At 44.1% G+C, this 24,660-nt stretch overlaps 2 protein-coding genes across 3 annotated transcripts; one reads left to right on the top strand and one right to left on the bottom strand.

The window, feature by feature from the left end:
- Positions 1-428: 428 nt before the first annotated feature.
- On the bottom strand, positions 429-6,582 carry pex16 (peroxisomal biogenesis factor 16). Its single transcript, XM_084017231.1, has 11 exons — positions 6,316-6,582; positions 5,710-5,745; positions 5,544-5,620; positions 4,898-5,031; positions 3,948-4,042; positions 3,787-3,867; positions 3,440-3,589; positions 2,913-2,985; positions 1,668-1,787; positions 1,442-1,506; positions 429-1,120 (listed from the first exon to the last, which is right to left on the bottom strand). Exons 1-11 carry the CDS (start codon positions 6,446-6,448, stop codon positions 1,062-1,064), a joined length of 1,023 nt encoding a protein of 340 aa, XP_083873357.1. The 5' UTR covers positions 6,449-6,582; the 3' UTR covers positions 429-1,061.
- A 1,058-nt stretch (positions 6,583-7,640) lies between these two features.
- On the top strand, positions 7,641-23,870 carry cars1 (cysteinyl-tRNA synthetase 1). Of its 2 annotated transcripts, XM_084019447.1 has the most exons (23): positions 7,648-7,768; positions 10,652-10,882; positions 11,842-11,933; positions 12,016-12,104; positions 15,165-15,261; positions 15,510-15,608; positions 15,785-15,934; positions 16,327-16,467; positions 17,435-17,523; positions 17,608-17,729; positions 18,367-18,479; positions 18,553-18,681; positions 18,773-18,902; positions 19,483-19,586; positions 19,668-19,765; positions 20,666-20,855; positions 21,415-21,483; positions 21,637-21,718; positions 21,809-21,889; positions 22,074-22,141; positions 22,305-22,364; positions 22,445-22,528; positions 23,340-23,870. In XM_084019447.1, the coding sequence occupies exons 1-23, from the start codon at positions 7,747-7,749 to the stop codon at positions 23,466-23,468; spliced, it is 2,469 nt and encodes an 822-aa protein (XP_083875573.1). In that variant the 5' UTR covers positions 7,648-7,746; the 3' UTR covers positions 23,469-23,870. The 2 variants fall into 2 exon arrangements, with proteins under 2 accessions (XP_083875574.1, XP_083875573.1); XM_084019448.1 differs by lacking the exon at positions 10,652-10,882 and having other exon boundaries at positions 7,641-7,768.
- The last annotated feature ends 790 nt before the right edge of the window (positions 23,871-24,660 follow it).

Genomic DNA, 24,660 nt, shown 5'->3' on the forward strand with positions numbered 1-24,660 from the left:
TTTTTCTAAACCAAGAGTTATGTTGTAATTTACCAGAGAATTGTTTTTGTGGTCTTAGTTTTCAAAAATGACGTCGGGAGTTAATTCTGCTATATTTTATTTCCTTATACATAAATCATTTTGATTTGATTCATATTATAAAATACTGTTTTATTTTATTGTGATATATATATATATATATATATAAATATAAAAGTGCAGCATATATTTTCAACCGTGGGCGTTAATTTGAAGAAGAATGGAGGTTTTGATTCCACTGCTGTTCACTCAGTTTGTGCAGGTTTTTATTTTTCATTTCCATAAAAAGTGATGAAGCGTCTCGTTTGGACTCTGCTTCGTCACTTCCTGCCTCCGCTCACTTCCAGACGTCGCTGCCTTTCACTTTTCTTCCTCTCAGACGTTTTTAAACCTTTTTTTGGTATTATTTCTAGTTTCAGTTTACATTTTTATCAGATATATTTGGGAAAAACACATGAGGATTTTACCAGGAGGAAGATCTTTTAATAAAAATGAAAAGGTTCCCTTCAGGGTCGGGTAGCATGCAAGTCTTAGTATGAACCGTTTTTACTGCATCGCGTCTCGACCTCCGTGTTCCCGGCAGACTTCACGCTCGGCTGCTGGAGGAAGCCTCCGGGCCGGAAGCCGGTCTGTAATGTGTCCTATTGTTCCATAAACTCCCCAGAAAACACACAGAAGAACATTCAACTATTTATTTGTAGGCTACAAAGAGAAACGTATTCAGTATGTTAATAAAGATTTAAACGCTCTGGCTTGTTTTTCTTTTCCCGTCATTCTCTGTTTTCCATCCTGAAGATCTTTGAAGAAAAGCTGCTTCAAACGAGAACAAATGCTCACAGAAATATTCTGTATATCGAACTCGTCTGCCGCGTCGGACTCCAGGGAACACGTCCTGGTTGCTTTACCAGCTGGAAGTGGGAATCATCTCCACGTCATTTCTGATTTTAAAGGTCTCTGGGAGGAGGGGGCGGGGTCTGGGAGGGTCCCTGGTTGTCCCTGGCAACCATCAATCAAAGATCGAAGCATGTTGAGCTGTTTCTTTTTTATCCCCAGTTGTAGAAATAGATCTTCTGCCAGACGGGGAGGTAATCAATCAGAGGGCCTGGAGGGAGAGACAGACAGACAGAGGGGCAGGCAGACAGGCAGGCAGACAGGCAGCATCAGAACAAGCACAGCTATGTTGGCAGCTACACTGAAAGGAACGTGGCACTGTTTCAGTCTACTTTATTCAAAGTGACACATTTATTTTAGATTTACACCTTTAAACATGATTTGGGGTTCTGGATTAAATGATCTCCTGATAATATTTACAACTATTCTCTTTTGTAAAAAGCTCGATCAAGAACAGAGAAAATGTGGGAGAGAAAATAAAGTAAGAGGATTCTGTGAGACCTGTAGCGTCTCCACTTGTTTTCATACTTACGAGCCACGAGGCCGATTCCTGGAACGTGATCGGCCAGAAGTCTGAGCAGGAAGAGAATCTTCTCCCTGCAGACCAACAAACAAACTGCTTTTTAACTTCATGTATCCATTAATAATTCAATGGATGACTAATAATCATTGAGGTCATTGTTATAGGTACAACTCTTCTCTGGTTCCTGCTGACATTTAACAGAATAAACGGTGATGAATGAACGTTTCACTCTTACTCTGAGAATGTGTCGTAGAAGGGCGAGCGGAGGAGGTAGTAGAGCAGCAGGAAGCTCCTCCTCCTCATCTCCGCCTGCTCCCAGCGGCTCTCCAACGCCGCGTCACGGAGAACGGCGAAGCTGGAAGACAGAAACACGCTGATGGACATCTGTGTGTTTTCATAACAAGCTTTTCAGTGTGATGTGTGTTTGTTCAAAAAGGGTTTTTGTTTCGTTTCAATCCGTAGAAAAACATTCCTGTGTCCACGAAACCGAACCAGTTCACACGACATGACTCCTTTAAAATCATTTCACTTCTATTCGACGTACTCGGGCTGCTGTTGGTAAAAATATAACGTTTTTAAACTGAGCTGTAACTCACAAACTTACCAGAAAAAAATCACAAATTTAACAGAAAAAAATCTGAAATTTACGAGAAAAAATCTGAAATTTACGAGAAAAAATCTGAAATTTACTAGAAAAAAATTCACAAATTTACCAGGAAAAAAAAATCACAAATTTAACAGAAAAAAAACACAAATTTACGAGAAAAAATCTGAAATTTACGAGAAAGAAATCACAAGTTTACGAGAAAGAAATTCACAAATTTACCAGGAAAAAAATCACAAATTTACCAGGAAAAAAATCACAGATTTACCAGGAAAAAAATCACAAATTTACCAGGAAAAAAATCTGATTTACCAGAAAAAAAAATCACAAATTTAACAGAAAAAAATCTGAAATTTACGAGAAAGAAATCACAAATTTAACAGAAAAAAATCACAAATTTAACAGAAAAAAAATCACAGATTTACCAGGAAAAATCACAGATTTACCAGGAAAAAAATTACACATTTACCAGGAAAAAAATCTGATTTACCAGAAAAAAAATCACAAACTTTACAGAAAAAGCCTGCTTGATAAATAACGCCTCCCTTGCCGTGTACGATGCCAGCAGTGGATGATCTAATCACATTAAACTCAGCAACGAGGAAACACTCCAGATTATCATCAGCATCCGGACTTTGAAGAGACGTTGCCGTGAACAGATCCGGTTATCACCTCGATCACATCAGTATGTTGTTTTCTTCTAAATCAAGTTATTCAAGTTCAAGTTATTCTCTGAAATTTACCACTTAAAAACTATTAAGATCACACCTAGAAAATGGATCACCAGAACTTTAGATTTCCCACCCGCCTCTCAGAGCTTCCGTACATTTTATTTATGAATAGAACATATTAGGTTAGATCATAATAAATCCACACCTGGACAGTTCGAGGGCTCCGGAGACGAGCCACGGCTTCCACGAGTGTTTCCCACAGAGGGCGAGGCCGAGGACTGCAGGTCGGCTGTAAGGAAACCCTGGAGAAACTCTGGGACTTTTAAATGTCTCTGTAACCTAATAAAAGGCTGCATGACAGCATCAGAGACATTTCCTGTGTTCCTGTGTAATCATACTCTGGGTTTGGGGTTAATCTGCTATCTAGAGGTGAAAACAGGTAATGCAAGCTGACGACCAGTGGCACTGCAGCAGTCGCTATTAAGAATATTAATAACAACTTTCTATGCCATTCAACAAAACAACAAAACTGAATAACTTTAAAAACTATTTCTTCACTTTTGTCCACAGAATTAAAAACACATCTGTTGTGGTTCAGACAAACTTATCAAATTAAATAGGATTATAGAATCATCCGTTTTTATTCTAATGAACTTCGACCTCCTGTGACGCAGATCCACATCAAACCCTTCCCGTTACCGTGGCGACCGGAGGCCCAGACAGGAAGGATACGGTGAACAAGAGGCCGTCCGATGTACACTGACTCGGCGAGCGTCTCCCTGAAGCCCAGAGGAGTCGGTTTCCTGAGGAGCTTCTCCCCATTAGAGCTGCACCTCCTCTTCTGACTCGGGGCTCCCCAGAGCCGGGCCTGCAGGGAGGGAGCTGAGACCAGAGGAGGAGGCAGGAGGAGACGGGAGGAGATGGGAGGAGGCAAGAGGAGACGGAAGGAGGCAAGAGGAGGCAGGAGGACATATTTACATTTTTGGAAGAAAAAAGGGATCAGATGATTGTGGTAGTAGTAGCTCTGCGGACCACTAGGGGGCGGGAGGAGAGATCGTTAATAAACTCAGATGTCTCACCGCTGCCTAGAGGCCGAATGACCCGCCCCGACCTTTGACCCACGAAGCAGACTTCCTCCTGCTGCTCACCGTTACCGTCATCTGTGGAGAAGGAGAGAAACACATGAAGCTCTTTGTCATGAAGGACAAACATCAGAGCGATGAGGGCGAGGACAACTGACCTCCGAAGTCTGTGCCTCTGTCCAGGGGGATTATGGGAGGTGAAGTCTGGATGCCGGATTTGTGCCACAGAAGAAGCACGAGGCGAAAAATGGCCCTGGAGATCAACGTGAGATAAAAACCTGATTCAGTACTACATGAGATAATATATCAGGAGATTTTCTCATAGACTTCTATACAACCAGAGAGGAGTCGCCCCCTGGTGGCCAGCAGAGAGAAGTAGGACCATTTTCTCATAAACTTCCATCCAACCAGAGAGGAGTCGCCCCCTGGTGGCCAGCAGAGAGAAGTGACATTTTCTCATAGACTTCAATACAACCAGAGAGGAGTCGCCCCCTGGTGGCCAGCAGAGAGAAGTAGGACCATTTTCTCATAGACTTCTATACAACCAGAGAGGAGTCGCCCCCTGGTGGCCAGCAGAGAGAAGTAGGACCATTTTCTCATAGACTTCTATACAACCAGAGAGGAGTCGCCCCCTGGTGGCCAGCAGAGAGAAGTAGGACCATTTTCTCATAGACTTCTATACAACCAGAGAGGAGTCGCCCCCTGGTGGCCAGCAGAGAGGATGCAGGTTTTGGAGTGGCACAAATAATTTATCGTGATTGTTTTGTAAATAGTTGTTGCCTGAGGTATTATAGTAGTTGTTTGTGTTAAATTTGTACATACGTGTTTCAAGTTTACAATGTATATTAGTATTCGGAGTGATATAAATAGTTGGATTTTATGTTTTTTAGTTTCCAATGTGTTAATACGTCAAAATGAAAAATATAAGTGTAATGTCACACATGTGAGAGTTAAGGCACTTCAGCCTTGGCTTCACTTGTGCACAAAGCTTTGCGTCTGCACACGTTTGGCCATGAAGCATCTCTTAAATGGGTCATTTTTAAATCTTAACACACAGAAGCGGCGGATCGGGATGCTAGCGCGGTGACATCAGAGGAGGAACGCGTACTTAAAGACGTGAACGAGTCCGATGAGCAGCCAGCGGCCGGCGTCGCCCCACAGCCGGCAGGCTCCCATCTCCAGGAAGACCTCCAGGTGCTCCAGCACCGACAGCCAGGTGAGCAGCCTCTGCTGGGAGAGAGACTGGGAGGGCAGGGAGCACGAGTCAGCACTTTCACTCTCAGTGATGAGTCAGCACTTTCACTCAGTCTACTTTGTTTATGTCTATACGTCTGCACCATGCTGTGTGTGTGTCGTCCTGAAAAACACACACTTTCTATCTCTGACACACACACACACACACACACACACACACACTTTCTATCTCTGACACACACACACACACACACACACACACACACACTTTCTATCTCTGACACACACACACACACACTTTCTATATCTGACACACACACACACACACACACACACACACACACACTTTCTATCTCTGACACACACACACACACACACTCACACTCTCTCTCTCTCACACACACTTACTTTCTCTCTCTCTCTCTCTCTCTCTCTCTCTCTATCTCTCACACATTCTAAATCCAAGCTCTTTTCAAACCTTGAAAACACCCACTAAAAATTCAAGTGTTTCAAGGATTTCCAGCACCGTCCCAACCCTGTATGGAATCGGTTTATCTCACCACGGGGAAGGCACATCGCAGCCCTTTACGCAGAATACTGTCGTTGAAGAGCACCAGCAGGTTGGAGGCGGAGTACACTGGGAAAGTACAACGCCAACATCATGAATATTACCACATCATATCAGCAACAACAGCTTTGTTGATCCTCGCTTCCACGTTCACTCACCTAATTCAGATATTTCATGGGAATCTGTAAATCGACCTGCAAAATCAGATTCAGAATCAGCTTTATTGGCACATATACACAGTTTTTTTTATAACGCAAAATTAAATTAAATTAAAAGGCATTAATGGCCAATAATATAATGCAAAATTAAATTAAATTAAAAAGAACTAATGGCCAAAAATATAACGCAAAATTTAATTAAATTAAAAAGAACTAATGGCCAATAATATAACGCAAAATCGAATGAAATTAAAAAGGACAGAAATATAAAGCAAAATTAAATTAAATTAAAAAGCATTAATGGCCAATAATATAATGCAAAATTATATTAAATTAAAAAGCACTAATGGCTGATAATATAACTCAAAATGTAATTAAAGTACAAAGCACTAACGGCCGTTAATATAACTAAAAATTAAATTAAATTAAAAAGCACTAATGGCCAATATAACGCAAATGAAATGTTTATATACAAGTTGTGTAGTTAAAATGAAACTCCTGTCGACTAAACGGCAGTTAGACGTAACGTTTCAACACGTTTGAATCGTTGTGTTCTGCGTCACTAATGAGCGTTAAAGGAACGTATTAAAATCGTGTTCCACTGACCTGCGATCAGGTAGGACAGCGTCCGCACCGTGCTCTCCAGCTGCGCGACGGCGGCCGGGTTCCTCTTCACGTACTCGGTGTAGCGTTCGTAGACGCGCGTCGCTTTGTCTGCGTACTCTTTAATGCTTGACATAGTTTAGCGTGAACTTATCGCGACGCACAAACTCCTCATTTAGTCCGCTGCGCTCGTTCGTTTGGCGGAAATATACACGGATACGACTTCAAAACAAATCTAGTTCACTTCCGCGTTGGGCGTTCCGTCGCTCATTAACGTCCGCCCCGGAGGTTCCGTCCGCCACAGACTGATTTCCGTCCGCGGGAGCGTATTTCTGCAGGTAAAAACCGGGACTGGATTAGTTGTAATATAGGGGCACACAGCAGGTGAATAATGGAGTCATAATGGTAATTACAATAGAGATCAATTCTTTATTTTATTTTTTAAACATAACCCATCCATGAATCACGTTAATAACAGTCTAGTTTCCACATGTGTTCTTTTATTTATTTATTATTTTATTTACTAATTTATAGGCTATCATTCCATCAACCTGCCCTGTAGGGACTACAGGTGGATTTGCTACATGGCATAAGGCATGTTTTCTTGTTGTACATGATTAATGTCTTATTGTGCATTGCCCCTGTCTTTAAATAAAATAAATTACAATTTTCAAATACAGGCATAATCAAGGATATTAGACATACAAACACATATTAACAATAGTATATACTATTGCCTGTGATCACATAAATGTCACGCCCTGATTCTGATATAAACTGTAAAAACACTTTGGCCATAATTATGATTATTCAATTACAAGAAACATTAAAGTTTCACAAAGACATACCTTTACTATTACCACAGACATAAAGTTATTTGTATGTGTAGTTATGACTGTTTGATCCAGATAAATGTAGTAGATGGATATAAACTTTGTATATTTTATTTTATGTTTTTAGTGAATTCGTATCACTAGAATGTTTTTTGTTTTTTTTACTTTATTTAACAAGTGCATTACAAATATTTTTTTCTCATGTATTCTTATCAGATATATAGTTTCTTGCATATTCATTTAATTTGACCAAAACATATAAACGTATTGAGATATTTTAGTATCTAAATTATAATTTAATTGAGAATTTAAAATAAATAAATAACAAAAAATAACAATATTAGTGAGAGTAGTTTTTTCTTTTCCTTCTTTTTAATTGTTTTTATTATGTTTTTTCATCCAGTAGTTCAGGCCATCGTTGTGATTCACACTCCATTTCAGAAGGTGGCGGTAATGCACACTTACAAGTTGTTTGTCGACCGCCATTAAACTCACGAAGAAGAAGAAGGTCTACCGTTGAGTCGCGTTCTGCCGCGAGCAGTGCGCCCCGTTTCTCCTTCCGGACACGTTAGTGTTGCATCAGCATCATCCAGCCACCACCATGTCGACCTCGGGAGAGCCAGGTGCGGTACATTATTGTTTTATTCGCATTTTATTTTAGTTTTATATGACGCGTTAGCCGCGAAACGTGCTAACGCGGCGCCATTCAATGCGTCTTCACGAGCTGTCACCCACCGACGTGGCTAGCGTTAGCTTCGTTAGCCGTCTGAAAGCTGTGAATCACAACACTCGCTTTAGAAATCCGAGCATTTAAAGTCACCGTTGAGCAGCGGAATATATCCGTAAACACCAATAAAACGCCACAGCCCTGTCTGAACGTAAAGAAAGCGTTCTCCGCTGCGACACGTTATTTTCCATACGGCTGTGTTTATTTAGTAATCTGAATTAAATGTTGTGTTTTGTTCAGAATTATGAATGGGCTTTGGTTTGGTCGGTGAAATCAAACTGTGCACTGATGGGAATTAGTTATAGCTAATAATTTAACACAAGTAACACACAATAACACAGTAGTTTATGTTTTAGTTAATAAAAGCTTATTGTGTCGTTTAAAACAAACAATTTGTTTAATATGTTTGTGCAATGTGAGTTTATGTTTTTAATTTAGTTTATTTATTTATGTTTGCTTTTACTTTCAGTTTTGCTCGGTTGCATCATCTAGTTGGATCCTTTCTCTTTATTTCATGACTGTCTACATTTACTTTAAGTACCAAAAGACCAGAGACCCTCACTTGTATTTATTATTCATATTATTATATGTATTATTAATATTATTGTATGTATATTTATTCATATTCATATTATTATTATTCATATTATTATTATTATTATTATTATGTGTAGTGGGCAGCACAGTCACCTCACAGCGAGAGGGTCACGGGTTCGATTCCCGGGTCGGCCCGGGTTCCTTCTGTGTGGAGTTTGCATGTTCTCCCCGTGTCAGCGTGGTTCTCTCCGGGTTCTCCGGCTTCCTCCCACAGTCCAAAGACCTGTCTGTCTCTACATGTCAGATAGACTGGTCACCTGTCTGTCTCTACATGTCAGATAGACTGGTTACCTGTCTGTCTCTACATGTCAGATAGACTGGTCGCCTGTCTGTCTCTACATGTCAGATAGACTGGTTACCTGTCTGTCTCTACATGTCAGATAGACTAGTCACCTGTCTGTCTCTACATGTCAAATAGACTGGTTACCTGTCTGTCTCTACATGTCAGATAGACTGGTTACCTGTCTGTCTCTACATGTCAGATAGACTGGTTACCTGTCTGTCTCTACATGTCAGATAGACTGGTCGCCTGTCTGTCTCTACATGTCAGATAGACTGGTTACCTGTCTGTCTCTACATGTCAAATAGACTGGTTACCTGTCTGTCTCTACATGTCAGATAGACTGGTTACCTGTCTGTCTCTACATGTCAGATAGACTGGTTACCTGTCTGTCTCTACATGTCAGATAGACTGGTCGCCTGTCTGTCTCTACATGTCAGATAGACTGGTTACCTGTCTGTCTCTACATGTCAGATAGACTAGTCACCTGTCTGTCTCTACATGTCAGATAGACTGGTCGCCTGTCTGTCTCTACATGTCAGATAGACTGTTACCTGTCTGTCTCTACATGTCAGATAGACTGGTTACCTGTCTGTCTCTACATGTCAGATAGACTAGTCACCTGTCTGTCTCTACATGTCAGATAGACTGGTCACCTGTCTGTCTCTACATGTCAGATAGACTGGTCACCTGTCTGTCTCTACATGTCAGATAGACTGGTTACCTGTCTGTAGTCTGTTATTATTGTATTTTGTATCTGCTACTGATGCTTCAGTCCCCTTTCTGCTGCCGTAACCCTGTAAATGTCCCCACTTTGGGACTAATACAGGGTTATCTCCTATTTCATCTTTTTGTGGCACTGTGAGACAAAGTTATATTATCTCATTTATTTTAAATCTTCTTCTTTGTGGTTAACACCTATCTGCAGCTGCACCGACTTTGTTTCGTTTTCAGCCTGAATATGTCATGTTATTTATTCGAGATGAGCTCGTGCTTGTGTGTTTTCACTTTCACTGTGAGTGGTTTCTTGGAAGAGTTGAGTGCAGACAGGAAAGAGAAGAACAGATGTGTTTCTCCTTCATTTCCCCCGTAGCGTCTCTGTTTCACGTTCGTAGCCTCGTAGTGAGAACTGTCCACCAGCGACGTGTTAAATCTGATCTCATGTCAGTTAGGACTCGCATCTCTGCCGCTCGAATACTAGCATCACATCTGTCCATGACACACAGCATCATTCCAACATCTGCTCTTCTCTGGAGTTCTAACACGATGCTGAGAGGAGATTTAAATACACCTCATTAAAAGTGTCCTCAAGGTCTGAAAAGTGCTTGGATGTAGACTAAAGGTCTTGAAATGTGTGTTGTATGTGATGACATCTATGATAGAACAGAGAAAAGAAGATCTCCATATTTTCTGGACTGAAAACAGCATTTCCTGACATTTCTTTATGAAAAATGCCTTTTGATGATGAACAGATGATGAAAATAGTTGGTGATTATATTTCTGTGGATCTGTTAGTGGAATTAGTTTTCCTTTCATTTGTGGTCCTTCTGTAAAAAGCTGTCTCCAAACATCATGTTGGTTGTTTAGAGGACAATAACATCTCATTTAATGTGATGAACAAGTGACATCATAAGTAGACTGAATACTGACCATTGGATTGGTACAAAGATGGAGTTTACCACAGCTGGAAGGGGCTGGAAAAGCATGGAAATGCACCTGGAAATGTTTGGAAAGTGCTTGAGTTTGCCTTCAGAACAGGTGGAGGCCCCTTGTGTTCTAGTCTGTGGGACTTGAGAGGTTCTGTCTGTTTGGTAACTTGCGTTGTGAGTCTCTGACTTCCTGCTGAAACGTGTTTATTAGCCGTCAGACCCGATGGAAATATTTGCCCTCTTGTCTCTGCAGCCTTTGAGTTTGGCTTCTTGCTACAGATAGATGAGGCGGCCGCGCTGGTGGCGGCCCTGAATGACTACCTAGCCTCACGCAGCTACCTGGCCGGGTTCGGCCCCTCGCAGGCCGACCAGGAGGTCTTTAGGCTCCTCCTCCTCCGCGGGCCCCCAGACCCCCAGCATGTCCACGCCCTGCGCTGGCACAGACACATAGCAGCCCTGCAGCTGGACCTCCTCCCCGAGAGCAGTGAGTAAGACGGCTGAAGGACCGGATCTAGACCCCCCCGCCCCCCACATTGTCATGCATTTGAATTAATTCAGTGTTTGGCTCCTCATGTCCCGGCGGCCGCAGGCAGGAAGTGGTGCAGGAGAGTTTATCAGTGTAAACACCTGAGACGTTCTGCAGAAGTGAGACGTTTACAGGAAATCAGAGATCTCAGTGTCAAAAAAAAACACCCTGTACATAACGGACACTTTTGCCACATTAAATCCTTAATTTTCTCAGCTTCATTTGTACCTGATAACAAAGTGGTGAATATACACGGATGTATTGTATTATAATGTATTCATGCTGATCAGATTAATTCTCTCCTCTCCGTTCATCACGACCGCAGAGGAAATATTATCAATGCACAAAGATGTCTTTCAGTTTTTCATCCGGACGGGTTCATAACTGAGATTTAAGTTAGGTTTCTTTTTCTTTCATTCTAAGGAAAATAACTTCTGGATGAAGTCTATTGTGGTGGTTTTGTTTTTGTTTGTAATTTTGTTTATTAATCGATAAGTAAAAATGATCTGCAATATTTAAGTAAGAACGTCCTGGTTCCAGCTCCTCAAGTGTGAATATTTATCTTCATTTTTCTTTGCTGATAGGAAATTGATTGTTGGTCGGATAAAACAAGATATTTGAATATGAAACTCTCGTTTCTCACTATTTTCTGATATTTTACGAACCAGAAGATGACATGATTGTGAACATGATCGGTAGTTTCAGCCATAGACGTCAGTATTGGTGTTTTATTACCGCATTACTAACCTTCCAGCGTTTCTCTGCAGTTCTGTGGTTTTAACTTGATTCACAAACTAATCTGAACGTTGATCACATTTAAATGCTCGTGTGTCGATGTTAGATAGTGTAAAACGTGAGGAAACAGATGTAAACGGTTTATTGAATTAATAATAATAAATATATCGTCTGTATTCCAGTGAAAGGGAAGCGGCTTCAGCCCGCGTGGTCTCCGCCGGCGGGAACCGACGTCCCTCAGCTTCGCCTCTACAACAGCCTGACCAGGGCGAAGGTAGGCAGGACGGGCATCGAACCCCCGCTGTGTTGGCTTATATGGTTTATTGGCTCTTCACTCACCCAGTCTGCCGTTCCAGGAACCGTTCGTCCCCCAGCAAGGGAACAAGGTGACGTGGTACTGCTGCGGCCCCACGGTGTACGACGCCTCGCACATGGGACACGCCAGGTACTCACCTCATGACCTCACCAACCACACCCACCTCATGACCTCACCAACCACACCCACCTCATGACCTCACCAACCACACCCACCTCATGACCTCACCTACATCCCCAACCTCATGACCTCACCAACCTCACCGACCACACCCACCTCATGACCTCACCAACCACACCCACCTCATGACCTCACCAACCACACCCACCTCATGACCTCACCAACCACACCCACCTCATGACCTCACCAACCACACCCACCTCATGACCTCACCAACCACACCCACCTCATGACCTCACCAACCTCACCGACCACACCCACCTCATGACCTCACCAACCACACCCACCTCATGACCTCACCAACCACACCCACCTCATGACTTCACCAACCACACCCACCTCATGACCTCACCAACCACACCCACCTCATGACCTCACCAACCACACCCACCTCATGACCTCACCAACCTCACCGACCACACCCACCTCATGACCTCACCAACCACACCCACCTCATGACCTCACCAACCACACCCACCTCATGACCTCACCAACCACACCCACCTCATGACCTCACCAACCACACCCACCTCGTGACCTCATGACCTCACCTACATCCCCAACCTCATGACCTCACCAACCTCACCCACCTCATGACCTCACCAACCACACCCACCTCATGACCTCACCAACCACACCCACCTCATGACCTCACCAACCACACCCATCTCATGACCTCATGACCTCACCTACATCCCCAACCTCATGACCTCACCAACCTCCCCGACCTCATGACCTCACCAACTTCACCCACCTCCCCGACCTCATGACCTCACCGACCACACCCACCTCTTGACCTCATGACCTCACCTACATCCCCAAACTCATGACCTCACCAACCTCACCCACCTCTTGACCTCACCAACCACACCCACCTCATGACCTCACCGACCACACCCACCTCTTGACCTCATGACCTCACCTACATCCCCAAACTCATGACCTCACCAACCACACCCACCTCATGACCTCACCAACCACACCCACCTCATGACCTCACCAACCACACCCACCTCGTGACCTCATGACCTCACCTACATCCCCAACCTCATGACCTCACCAACCTCACCCACCTCATGACCTCACCAACCACACCCACCTCATGACCTCACCGACCACACCCACCTCTTGACCTCATGACCTCACCTACATCCCCAACCTCATGACCTCACCAACCTCCCCGACCTCATGACCTCACCAACTTCACCCACCTCCCCGACCTCATGACCTCACCGACCACACCCACCTCTTGACCTCATGACCTCACCTACATCCCCAAACTCATGACCTCACCAACCTCACCCACCTCTTGACCTCACCAACCACACCCACCTCATGACCTCACCGACCACACCCACCTCTTGACCTCATGACCTCACCTACATCCCCAAACTCATGACCTCACCAACCACACCCACCTCATGACCTCACCAACCACACCCACCTCATGACCTCACCAACCACACCCACCTCGTGACCTCATGACCTCACCTACATCCCCAACCTCATGACCTCACCAACCTCACCCACCTCATGACCTCACCAACCACACCAACCTCATGACCTCACCAACCTCACCCACCTCATGACCTCACCTACATCCCCAAACTCATGACCTCACCAACCTCACCGACCACACCCACCTCATGACCTCACCAACCACACCCACCTCATGACCTCACCAACCACACCCACCTCCCCGACCTCATGACCTCACCAACCTCACCGACCACACCCACCTCATGACCTCACCAACCTCACCCACCTCATGACCTCACCAACCTCACCCACCTCATGACCTCACCAACCACACCCACCTCCCCGACCTCATGACCTCACCAACCTCACCGACCACACCCACCTCATGACCTCACCAACCACACCCACCTCATGACCTCACCAACCACACCCACCTCCCCGACCTCATGACCTCACCAACCACACCCACCTCCCCGACCTCATGACCTCACCAACTTCACCCACCTCCCCGACCTCATGACCTCACCGACCACACCCACCTCCCCGACCTCACCAACCACACCCACCTCATGACCTCACCTACATCCCCAACCTCATGACCTCACCAACCACACCCACCTCATGACCTCACCAACCACACCCACCTCATGACCTCACCAACCACACCCACCTCATGACCTCACCAACTTCACCCACCTCCCCGACCTCATGACCTCACCAACCTCCCTGACCACACCCACCTCCCCGACCTCATGACCTCACCAACCACACCCACCTCCCCGACCTCATGACCTCACCGACCACACCCACCTCCCCGACCTCACCAACCACACCCACCTCATGACCTCACCTACATCCCCAACCTCATGACCTCACCAACCACACCCACCTCATGACCTCACCAACCACACCCACCTCATGACCTCACCAACCACACCCACCTCATGACCTCACCAACTTCACCCACCTCCCCGACCTCATGACCTCACCAACCTCCCTGACCACACCCACCTCCCCGACCTCATGACCTCACCAACCACACCCACCTCCCCGACCTCATGACCTCACCGACCACACCCACCTCCCCGACCTCACCAACCACACCCACCTCATGACCTCACCTACATCCCCAACCTCATGACCTCACCAACCACACCCACCTCATGACCTCACCAACCACACCCACCTCATGACCTCACCAACCACACCCACCTCATGACCTCACCAACTTCACCCACCTCCCCGACCTCATGACCTCACCAACCTCCCTGACCACACCCACCTCCCCGACCTCATGACCTCACCAACCACACCCACCTCATGACCTCACCTACATCCCCAACCTCATGACCTCACCAACCACACCCACCTCATGACCTCACCAACCACACCCACCTCATGACCTCACCAACCACACCCACCTCATGACCTCATGACCTCACCCACCTCCCCGACCTCGTGACCTCCCCGACCTCTTGACCTCCCCGACCTCGTGAGGTCCACGTTGTTGTGACGCGTGTCTTTGTACAGATCCTACATCTCGTTTGATATCCTGCGGAGGATCCTGAAGGACTACTTCAAGTACGACGTCCTCTACTGCATGAACATCACAGACATAGACGACAAGGTGAGTGACATTTCATCATCACTGGTTTATGTACTGTATATACTGTGTGTATATATATATATATATATATATATTTAACATTAGTTTAAGTGCCGTTCAGAGGAGCCAAATTCCCACATCAGTTTGCATAAATCATGAACAAATGGATTATGACTTCTATATTAAGTGGTAAATCTGTATGATGTGTATTTTATGATGGTAATGATTCACGGCTTAATGTCCTTCCTGTCGGGGTTTCTACCACTCAGATCATTAAAAGGGCCCGGCAGAACCACCTTCTGGACCAGTACCAGGAGAAGCAGCCTCAAGCTGCTCAGATCCTGAAGGACGTCCTGATGGCCAGAGAGGTGAGACCAAACTCTGCATCAAAGAGAGCTTCTGATTGGCCTCCTTTCTGCAGAGCCGACGGCGGGAACAAAACAATGATCTCCTTGCTGAAAGAGCGATGACGTTTACTCCCACGTTGTTGGTGAAGTCAGTGATGAATGCATGGACCGATCCTCATGTGCACGTTCATCTTCAGCCCTTTCAGGCCAAGTTGGCTTCCACGACGGAGCCGGACAAGAAGCAGATGCTGGAGAGGCTGGACGCCGGCGTCACGGCCGCTCTGCTGCCCCTGCAGGCGGCGATGGAGGGCAACGCAGCACACGAGGTCGTTCAGCCTCTGGCCCAGGTACGACTCGCTCTTCATCCCTTCACTTGTGTAGAAATAAAGGTGGACACGCTAAATGTGAAGTAGTATCACCAGCTGTTTCGGGAGACTCTTCAGTACCAGCAGAACCCATGTTTGTACATTATTGTCTCCCATTCTCCATAAAAGGGTTCATTTGAATATTTCTACATGGACATGAACGCTCTTGAATTGCGTGAAGTCTGAGACTCTTCCAATGAACCCAAATGAATTGATGATGTCTCCATAGCAACCACTTCATTGTGTTTTACTTTTCTTTTGTTGTTTTTGCTCATTTTTAATGTATTCTTGTGTTGAATTTCTCTACTTTTCTTTGTTGCATTGTTTGTATATTAATTTGAGGGATTTAAATCCTTTCCTTCGTGTCCACCCAGGTGCTGTTGGAGAACTCCAAGGACTTGCTGTCGGACTGGCTGGACCAGCAGTTTGGAAGCGAAGTCACGGAGAACTCCATCTTCTCCATCCTCCCTAACTACTGGGAGGGAGAGTATCACAAAGACATGGAGGCCCTGAACGTAAGTAGAAGCAACGCAAACGGTTTATGATATTCTGGTGATTCATTTTCTCAGTCTGATCTGAGATCCCGTTTCTGTGAGGAGGGGACAATAAAGTTTGTGTTTTCTGTCAAACAGGAAGCAAAAGAGAGTCTTGTCAGGATCATTTTTTGTTTGTAGTTGTAATACTCATTTTGTCCATTAGAAGCTGAAGTGAGTCGGTTTTAATTTACATAACTTGCTAAAACACAGTATTTGTACCTCGTGTTTAGAGAGCACGGAGAAAATAAAACTCACCAGGAAGAGAGTGAATGTTTTAGTCCCATGAAGAACACGGGCTCGTGGTGCACTGCAGCCTCTTGTGGCCAACAGGAGTATTACAACAACAAATCATTTGGAAAATAATCCTAGAAAAGAAAACCTTTTTTCACTTTAAGTCATCAAAACAGGAGAGAAAACAATCAGACTTAAAGATGGATCATAAAATGACCACAATCATTTTATTTCCTCACTTTCGTAAACCTTGTTTTTGTGTGAACTGATCCTGACGCAGTCGTTCACTCTGTATCCGTCACACTTTACAGACATTTCTCTCATCAACACACCCTGCTTTGATTCTGATCTTGGGGTTTATTTGTTAGTTACAGTAAATCTAATGAATTAACAGGTTTTTTAACATTGCATTTAGACTTTGAATGGTTGAACTTCTGTTAATTTATGTGAAAAACGTTATAAAATACACTTCCAGGGTTTAAAACAGACTTTCACGTGAAATAAAGATATACACAAGTGCCTTTTAAAATTGTTGCTCAGATCCACCCGTCGCTCCTCCACAGTCCAAATATGGTCACTTCCTTCTACTGGAAGTTCACCAACAGTGAGTGGTTCCTCTGGAGGGAAATATGAATGCAACCGCAGACAATCATATTTCAGAATAAAGCTCTTTCTGTGATAGTTATGGTTAGCGTATCTTATTGTGCACCACCAGGTTCTTCCTCCAGACGTTCTCACCCGAGTCAGCGAATACGTCCCCGAGATCGTGGACTTCGTGAAGAAGGTCGTCTCCAACGGTTACGGGTGAGGAAGCCTGCGTTCACACTCCACATCACACGTCCTGTTTCAGTAAAGCGTGTAGCTTCAATGGCGTCCCGACGTTGGCAGGTACGAATCCAACGGATCCGTGTACTTCAACACCTCCAAGTTCGACGCCTGTCCGCACCACTCGTACGCCAAGCTGGTGCCGGAGGCCGTCGGCGACCAGAAGGCTTTACAGGAGGGAGAAGGTACCATGCTCCTTTCAAGTGTCTACATATTTTAGTTTTTAGTATATACTTTATTATACAAATATGTATAATTTCCTTTAAACAAAAGCTTTAAACATTTAAAATCTACAGCGTAAGAGAACAACATTACTCCTTTAGGTTTTAGTTTTTCTTCCTTTTGACGTCCAAAAATATATTCATGAATAAATACTTAAGTGTTTAACGTAAAGTAAATGAGCTGATATCCCATCTACACATAAACAGGGATATTTATATACATTTATACATACACATACATATCTAAAGGTGCTCATACACACCAAAAGGTAGAAGATGGGTAAAAGTGTTAAAAAATAAAATTATAATAATAGTAAAAATAAACAAGGAAGTAATAATGATGATAAATTAAACAAAAAAATAATAATAGTAATAATAAAAATAAATAAAAATAGAACATTGAGAGGAGAGGTTAAGTGTTGATATTTTTATGTGATTCCAGCAGCTTTCAGATGATAATGATTGTAGAAAAATGAACTCCTCTGTCTTCTTTGATTTTGCCACTAGGTGTCGCCAAAGCTAGATAAATGATACATGCTTGCTTTCATTAGTCTCCTCCTATGATCACGTTTGTCCCATGTGTGTCCTCGCGGCGCTGCAGGTGACCTGAGCATCTCCGCCGACAGACTGGGGGAGAAAAGGTCGCCCAACGACTTCGCCTTGTGGAAAGCCTCCAAACCCGGGGAGCCTTCGTGGGACTCGCCATGGGGGAAGGTGAGACCTCCTTCCTTCAAAGATGAGACATTTGTTCCAGAAATGACAGAATTAATTAATAAACTTGTAACAGGGACGGCCGGGCTGGCATATTGAATGTTCGGCCATGGCCGGCTCCATCTTGGGAGAGTCCATGGACATCCACGGCGGGGGCTTCGACCTGCGTTTCCCCCATCACGACAACGAGCTGGCTCAGTCTGAGGTACGGAAGTCCATCCATGTTACTTATTGAAACACGTGTTCCTGTTTGTCTTACTTCAAAGGGACACTTCATTGTTGTTTTTTCCTCGCAGGCTTTCTTTGAGAACGATTCCTGGGTGAGATACTTCCTGCACACCGGACACCTGACCATCGCAGGCTGCAAGATGTCCAAGTCTTTGAAGAACTTCATCACCATCAAGGACGCCTTGGCCAACAACTCGGGTGAGTCTGCTGCTTCTGCTGGATCTCATTCATGTTTCACTCACATTATGGTCTGACGGGGGAAGTGAAACTTTTATCTACGCTCGATTGAAAGTCACCAGACTCCATTTTACTGCAGAATATGGGAGTTGTAAACTGATATAGGAGTGACTAAAGGTGTCTAAAATATGTCCACATCGGTACTTTTGCTTTGCTCCAAAATAAGACTGTGGAGGAGTAACTCATACAAGTTTGATTTATTGTCGTTGGGACGTGAGAAACGATATATTTGATGGTTTATGATGAGTTTGGAGTCCGGCGGCCTGACGGCAGCAGCGTGAACGAGCTGTGGCGGGGTGGAGTTTGTGTCTTTTAACAGCCTTCGCAGGCACCCCCTTGTCACCAATATCACTGATGCTCGGTAGGTGGATGGTGATGATCAGCCCTTTCCACCTGGTGGAGTTTCCAGTCAGGATGCTTTCTGTCGCTCCTCCGTGAACGTTAACGGGAAGGTTCATGAGCTTTTCAGGACCGTTTGCTGCTTCCAGGATCTTGTTCACTCCTTGGTTCGGATGGTTGTGTTGTTTCCGTCCTCCTGCAGGTCGTCAGCTCCGTCTCGCCTTCCTGATGCATTCCTGGAAAGACACCCTGGACTACTCCTCCAACACCATGGAGTCGGCCGTCCAGTACGAGAAGTTCATGAATGTAAGTCCACCACTTTTTTTTTTTCTTTTAAACTGTACAGTCGGGAGCTGATGACATGAACCTGCTGCTGTCTCGTAACAGGAGTTCTTCCTGAATGTGAAAGACGTAATGCGAGCTCCGACTGACATCACCGGGCGCTTTGAGAAGTGGGAGGCAGCAGAGATGGAGCTCAACGGCGGGTACGAGAGGAACGAACCTTTAAACTGCCTTTTTAAAAACACACAAGCTTGAGACACAGGAAAGTATGACAGCGTATCAGGGCCACTGTAGAAAAAACAAACAAGACGAGGAGGGGGACAATATTCAGAAAAAGAGAATTTTTCTTTCACATTTGCCATTTTATAAACTCTCAAATTTGCGAGTTTATTATGACGCTAACTACTGGCATCCAATGCTAGCTAACTTCCCATGAATGTATGCATTTATTTTTCTACTTAATACATCACAACATGTGGCAATGCCGTTCACTTGTTGTCATAGCAACGGCAAACATCCGGTCTTAGCGGAACCAAGCAACTGACAACAAGTGAAAGCTACCGCTAGCATGTTAGCCCAACCGCCCGATCAATGAACACCCATAAGATGACAGTTTGTCCTCGTATGAATAAAAGCAACAACAACATCAACATCATCACCCTCAGGACCTTAACGAGGTGATGTCACACGTTGGGATGATTCATTAGAAACATACATTCATGATATAAGGATGAGTGTTTAACTATGTATGTATGATGTGCCCTGACACTGTAATTGTTGAAAGAAAATTTGAATAAAAAAAATAAGTTACAAAAAAAAAAGAAACATACATTCATGGGACGTTAGCTAGCATAGATGCTGGTTGTTAGCATTGCAATAAAACTTGCAAATATACCACTTTGCAAATTAGCTACTTTAAAAACTCGCAAATTTGCTACTATTTCCTCTGAATATTGTTATCCCCCCCTCCCCCCTCAGCCCCGGTTTTTTCTCTTTTTTTCCTAGAGTGGCCCTGATACGCCGTCGTAGAAAAGTCCCTCAAATGTTTGTTTTCTGAAAAAGTAGACCCACCGTCTCAACGGTCACTTGTGTGTCGCCCTCAGCTTCTACGACAGGAAGGCGGCGGTCCACGAGGCGCTGTGCGACAACATGGACACTCGCACCGCCATGGAGGAGATGAGGGTGCTGGTCGGCCAGAGCAACAGCTACATCGCTGCCAGGAAGGCCGCCAAGCTGCAGCCCAACCGCATAATGGTGGAGAGCATCGCCGCCTACCTCACCAACATGCTGAAGGTGAGTTTTTATATAACGACTCTAATATATATAACGACTTCAGGGTCAGAGGTCACGGGAGAGACGTACGTGTGTGTGTGTGTGTGTGTGTGTGTGTGTGTGTGTGTGTGTGTGTGTGTGTGTGTGTGTGTGTGTGTCTCTGTGTGTGTGTGTGTGTGTGTGTGTGTGTGTGTGTGTCTGTGTGTGTGTGTGTGTGTGTGTGTGTGTGTGTGTGTGTCTCTCTGTGTGTGTGTGTGTGTGTGTGTGTGTCTGTGTGTGTGTGTGTGTCTGTGTGTGTCTGTGTGTGTGTGTGTGTGTGTGTGTGTGTGTGTGTCTGTGTGTGTGTGTCTCTCTGTGTGTGTGTGTGTGTGTGTGTGTGTGTCTGTGTGTGTGTGTGTTGTCACGGCAACAAAGTGTTGAATCTTCAGTTCATGAAGTTTATCCTTTTTGTAAAATTGACCTTAAATCTTAAATGAAATGATGATTAGTTTCCTGTGTGTTTAAAATATGAGTTTGTTTGGTATTCTATACGCAGTTAAAAGCAGTTTTGCATAAAAGCCACTGAAATATGTTCTTCTAGATATTCGGCGCCATCGAGGGATCGGAGCCCATCGGTTTCCCAGTCGGAGCACAGAATCAGAACGTGGACGTAAGTAAACAGACCTTTTTACTGGTTTCAGTCATCGAGGGAAATGTGATTATCATTTATCAGAATTATCAGGAGAAATCAACTGGACTCGCTTGCTTATCAGGACTTGGCAGGTCGTGCTGTAACGTTGTGTGCTGCGTTTGTGTTTGCCAGCTGGAGACCACGGTGATGCCGTACCTCTCGGTGCTGGCCGACTTCAGAGAGAAGGTCCGGAAAATAGCCCGGGAACAGAAAGGTCAATTAATTTCTGTATGTTTTAATGTTAATAGTTCTCCTTTTTTGTAACATCTGCCTAAAAGCGTTATTATTGTTTAATCTCATCTAGTGACCGAGTTGCTGCAGCTGTGCGACGTCGTCCGTGACGACACGTTACCGGAGCTGGGAGTCCGACTGGAAGACCACGAAGGTAACGGAACGTTCTGTCCTCTAAAACAAAAAGAGCTTTCCATCACTTCATCAGTAAACACCAGAGAATACTGTGAATAAAATAAGCAACTCTGTCATCCGAGACGAGATTTTGGAAAGTTTGAAAGGATGGACATTTGGTGCTGCGTTGTAATGACGTTTGATGGGACGGTGACTGTTTCCAGGTCTGCCCACGGTGATGAAACTGGTGGACAAGGAGACGCTGCTGAAGGAGCGCGAGGGAAAGAAGCAGGTGAGGAAGGATTTCAGTCCAGTTTAAATCTGGGAAATAAAAGTAGCTCCAAAACTAAAGGACACAAGCATAAAGGATCATGGGTAGGATGGTAATTGAGCAGTAAACCCTTTCTTTTCATTTTGAATCGTCTGTGTCCGACGGTTGTTTCCTTCTCTCGCAGATGGAAGAAGAGAAGAAACGGAAGAAGGAAGAAGCTGCCAAGAAGAAACAAGAGCAAGAGGTCGGTCAGCTGGTTCCACGTGGAAGTTTCCTTTCTGCGATAATAAACCCGCTCACGAACTTGTCTTTTTACTGTTTCAGATGGCGAAACTGGCAAAGATGAAGCTCCCTCCAAGTGAAATGTTTCTCACCGAAAACGACAAGTATTCCAAATACGACGAAACGGTAAATCCCTCGTGTGCAAAACAAAGATTTGAATGTGAGAATTTTCACATTCAATCCTTTTTATCTTATTAATTCAAAGATCAGTCCGCAAAAAGTAGTAAAATAAACACTGACATGTGTATTTTAGATAGATTCTTTCCACTAGCCTGAAAGAAGACGTGTTCCGGAAGCTCAATAGTTAAAAATCTCAATAATGATTAGCACATGAAAACTTTATATTTTATATATATTTATTTTACCTGTACCGTAGTAATTTCGAGGTACTTGTACTTGAGTATTTCCATTTTATGTTACTTTCAACACCACTAGGCAAATATTATACACTATACTTCCCTACAATTATATGGTAAGCTAATTATTATCACAAAATATGAATTAGGATGTACTATAATGTAATTCAAGTAAAGTAAAGCAGTAAAAAATAATTTAAGTAATTTTACATTTCGGTACAATAGGAAAATTACTTTTTGATTTAACTTTTTTTTATTATTTTTGTTAAATTAAGAATTATGGCCAATGAGATACTGAATAAATTAACAGTTACGTCACTAAAATAATGGCATATTGTGTGTAATGTGTGTAATGTAGATTAAGCCTCATTCCCCCTGGAATAACGTATATTTTCTTTGGTGTATAATAACCAAGTTTCTACACTATTTCACGTTTTTTAGCGTTAGCCACCGTAGTTCTGCTACACCTTTAGCACACGGGAGAAGTCTCAGTTGGTTGCAATCTTAATCGCCACCACTAGATGACGCCAAATCCCACCCACTGCTCTTTTAAGACTTGTTGTTGCTGTTGTTGTGAACAGGGTTTCCCCACGCACGACGCTGAAGGGAAGGAGCTGAGCAAAGGTCAAGCCAAGAAGCTGCGTAAGCTCTACGAGGCCCAGGAGAAGCTGCACAACGAGTATCTTCAGAGCGGCCAGAACGGCAACTGATTGTGTTCACGACGAGTCCAAGCCCTCCGCTCTGCTCAATAAATGTCCTCTTCATCCGTCTCAGACTTGTGCTCAATATTGTAAACCAGAGAATCCCGTCGTCATGACGACCTGAGGTGATGTTTTACTATGTGACGGTGTTTTATTAGCGCTCTGCTACGTTCTCTCTCCAAATGTTCATCACATTTGTGTTGTTTTTGACTGAAGAGCTGCCGGTCACGTTAACGGTTAAATAGATAATTATAGTACGGGAAGCTAGGCCGCTTTTAAAAGTCACTCATGACGATATCACGATTATCCTGTTTTTTTAATTATTCAACCCCGACTATCCCAAATTTAAACTAGACGTCCATTCGACATATTTTAGACGTCACATCATAAATATATGATTTTACTGCTGTAGTTTCTTCTCTCTTTTTTTTTTCTAGGAAAATGTCTCTTTGTACAAATTAGCAACGGAATAAAAGTATGATGGATATTTTATTTTTTTTAAATGACCTTCCGTTTCAGTGAGAGACAACGTGTTCAGGTTTGTTTCAAGCCGTCGGCTCCCGAGACTCCTTTATACTGAAGGAGCTTCGGCTCCGCTCGCCAGCTGCTGTTTCTCCACATGGAATGTATTTCTTTTATACCGTGTTTTTGGCTCATTCCTTGTTTCACTCACACATTCTGCAACTTTACTGGCTTTGTCGAGTCTTAAAGAATAAATAGAGCAGCTGATAGTATAAAGCTTCCTGTCATTGAATCGTCATCAATCACTGACTTCCACGAATATACTGTCTCATTCACGTTTGTCGGGACTATTTTCAGCGGTGGATTAACGGTGGAGCATGGGTGTCAGACCCGTTTATATGAGGGTGGGGTAAGGACCCTTCGTTACTTTGGACCCCCCACTTTACCAGGTCTCTACGACCTTCTGCTCCTGAGATGCAGCAGGAGAACCACCAGATGTTTGCTTGGTAAACGCTGACACAGCAGTTAGATGGTTATCCTGTTATTCCATATGAATCATTATGTTTTACCTCTGGATGGGAAACAGCTGCAGGTTCGGGGTCTGCAGGTTTATCACCGTTTGGTTGCTTGCTCTGCAGTTTAAAACACCTGCTGCACTTTATACAGCTTGGCTGTTACCTGATGGACGTGAATGTGGTTTGAAACACAGGAATTAACACATTGAATGAGTGTTTTAATT

Source organism: Eutrigla gurnardus (assembly GCF_963514095.1).
Source record: "Eutrigla gurnardus genome assembly, chromosome: 1".
Taxonomy (NCBI): Eukaryota; Metazoa; Chordata; class Actinopteri; order Perciformes; family Triglidae; genus Eutrigla; species Eutrigla gurnardus.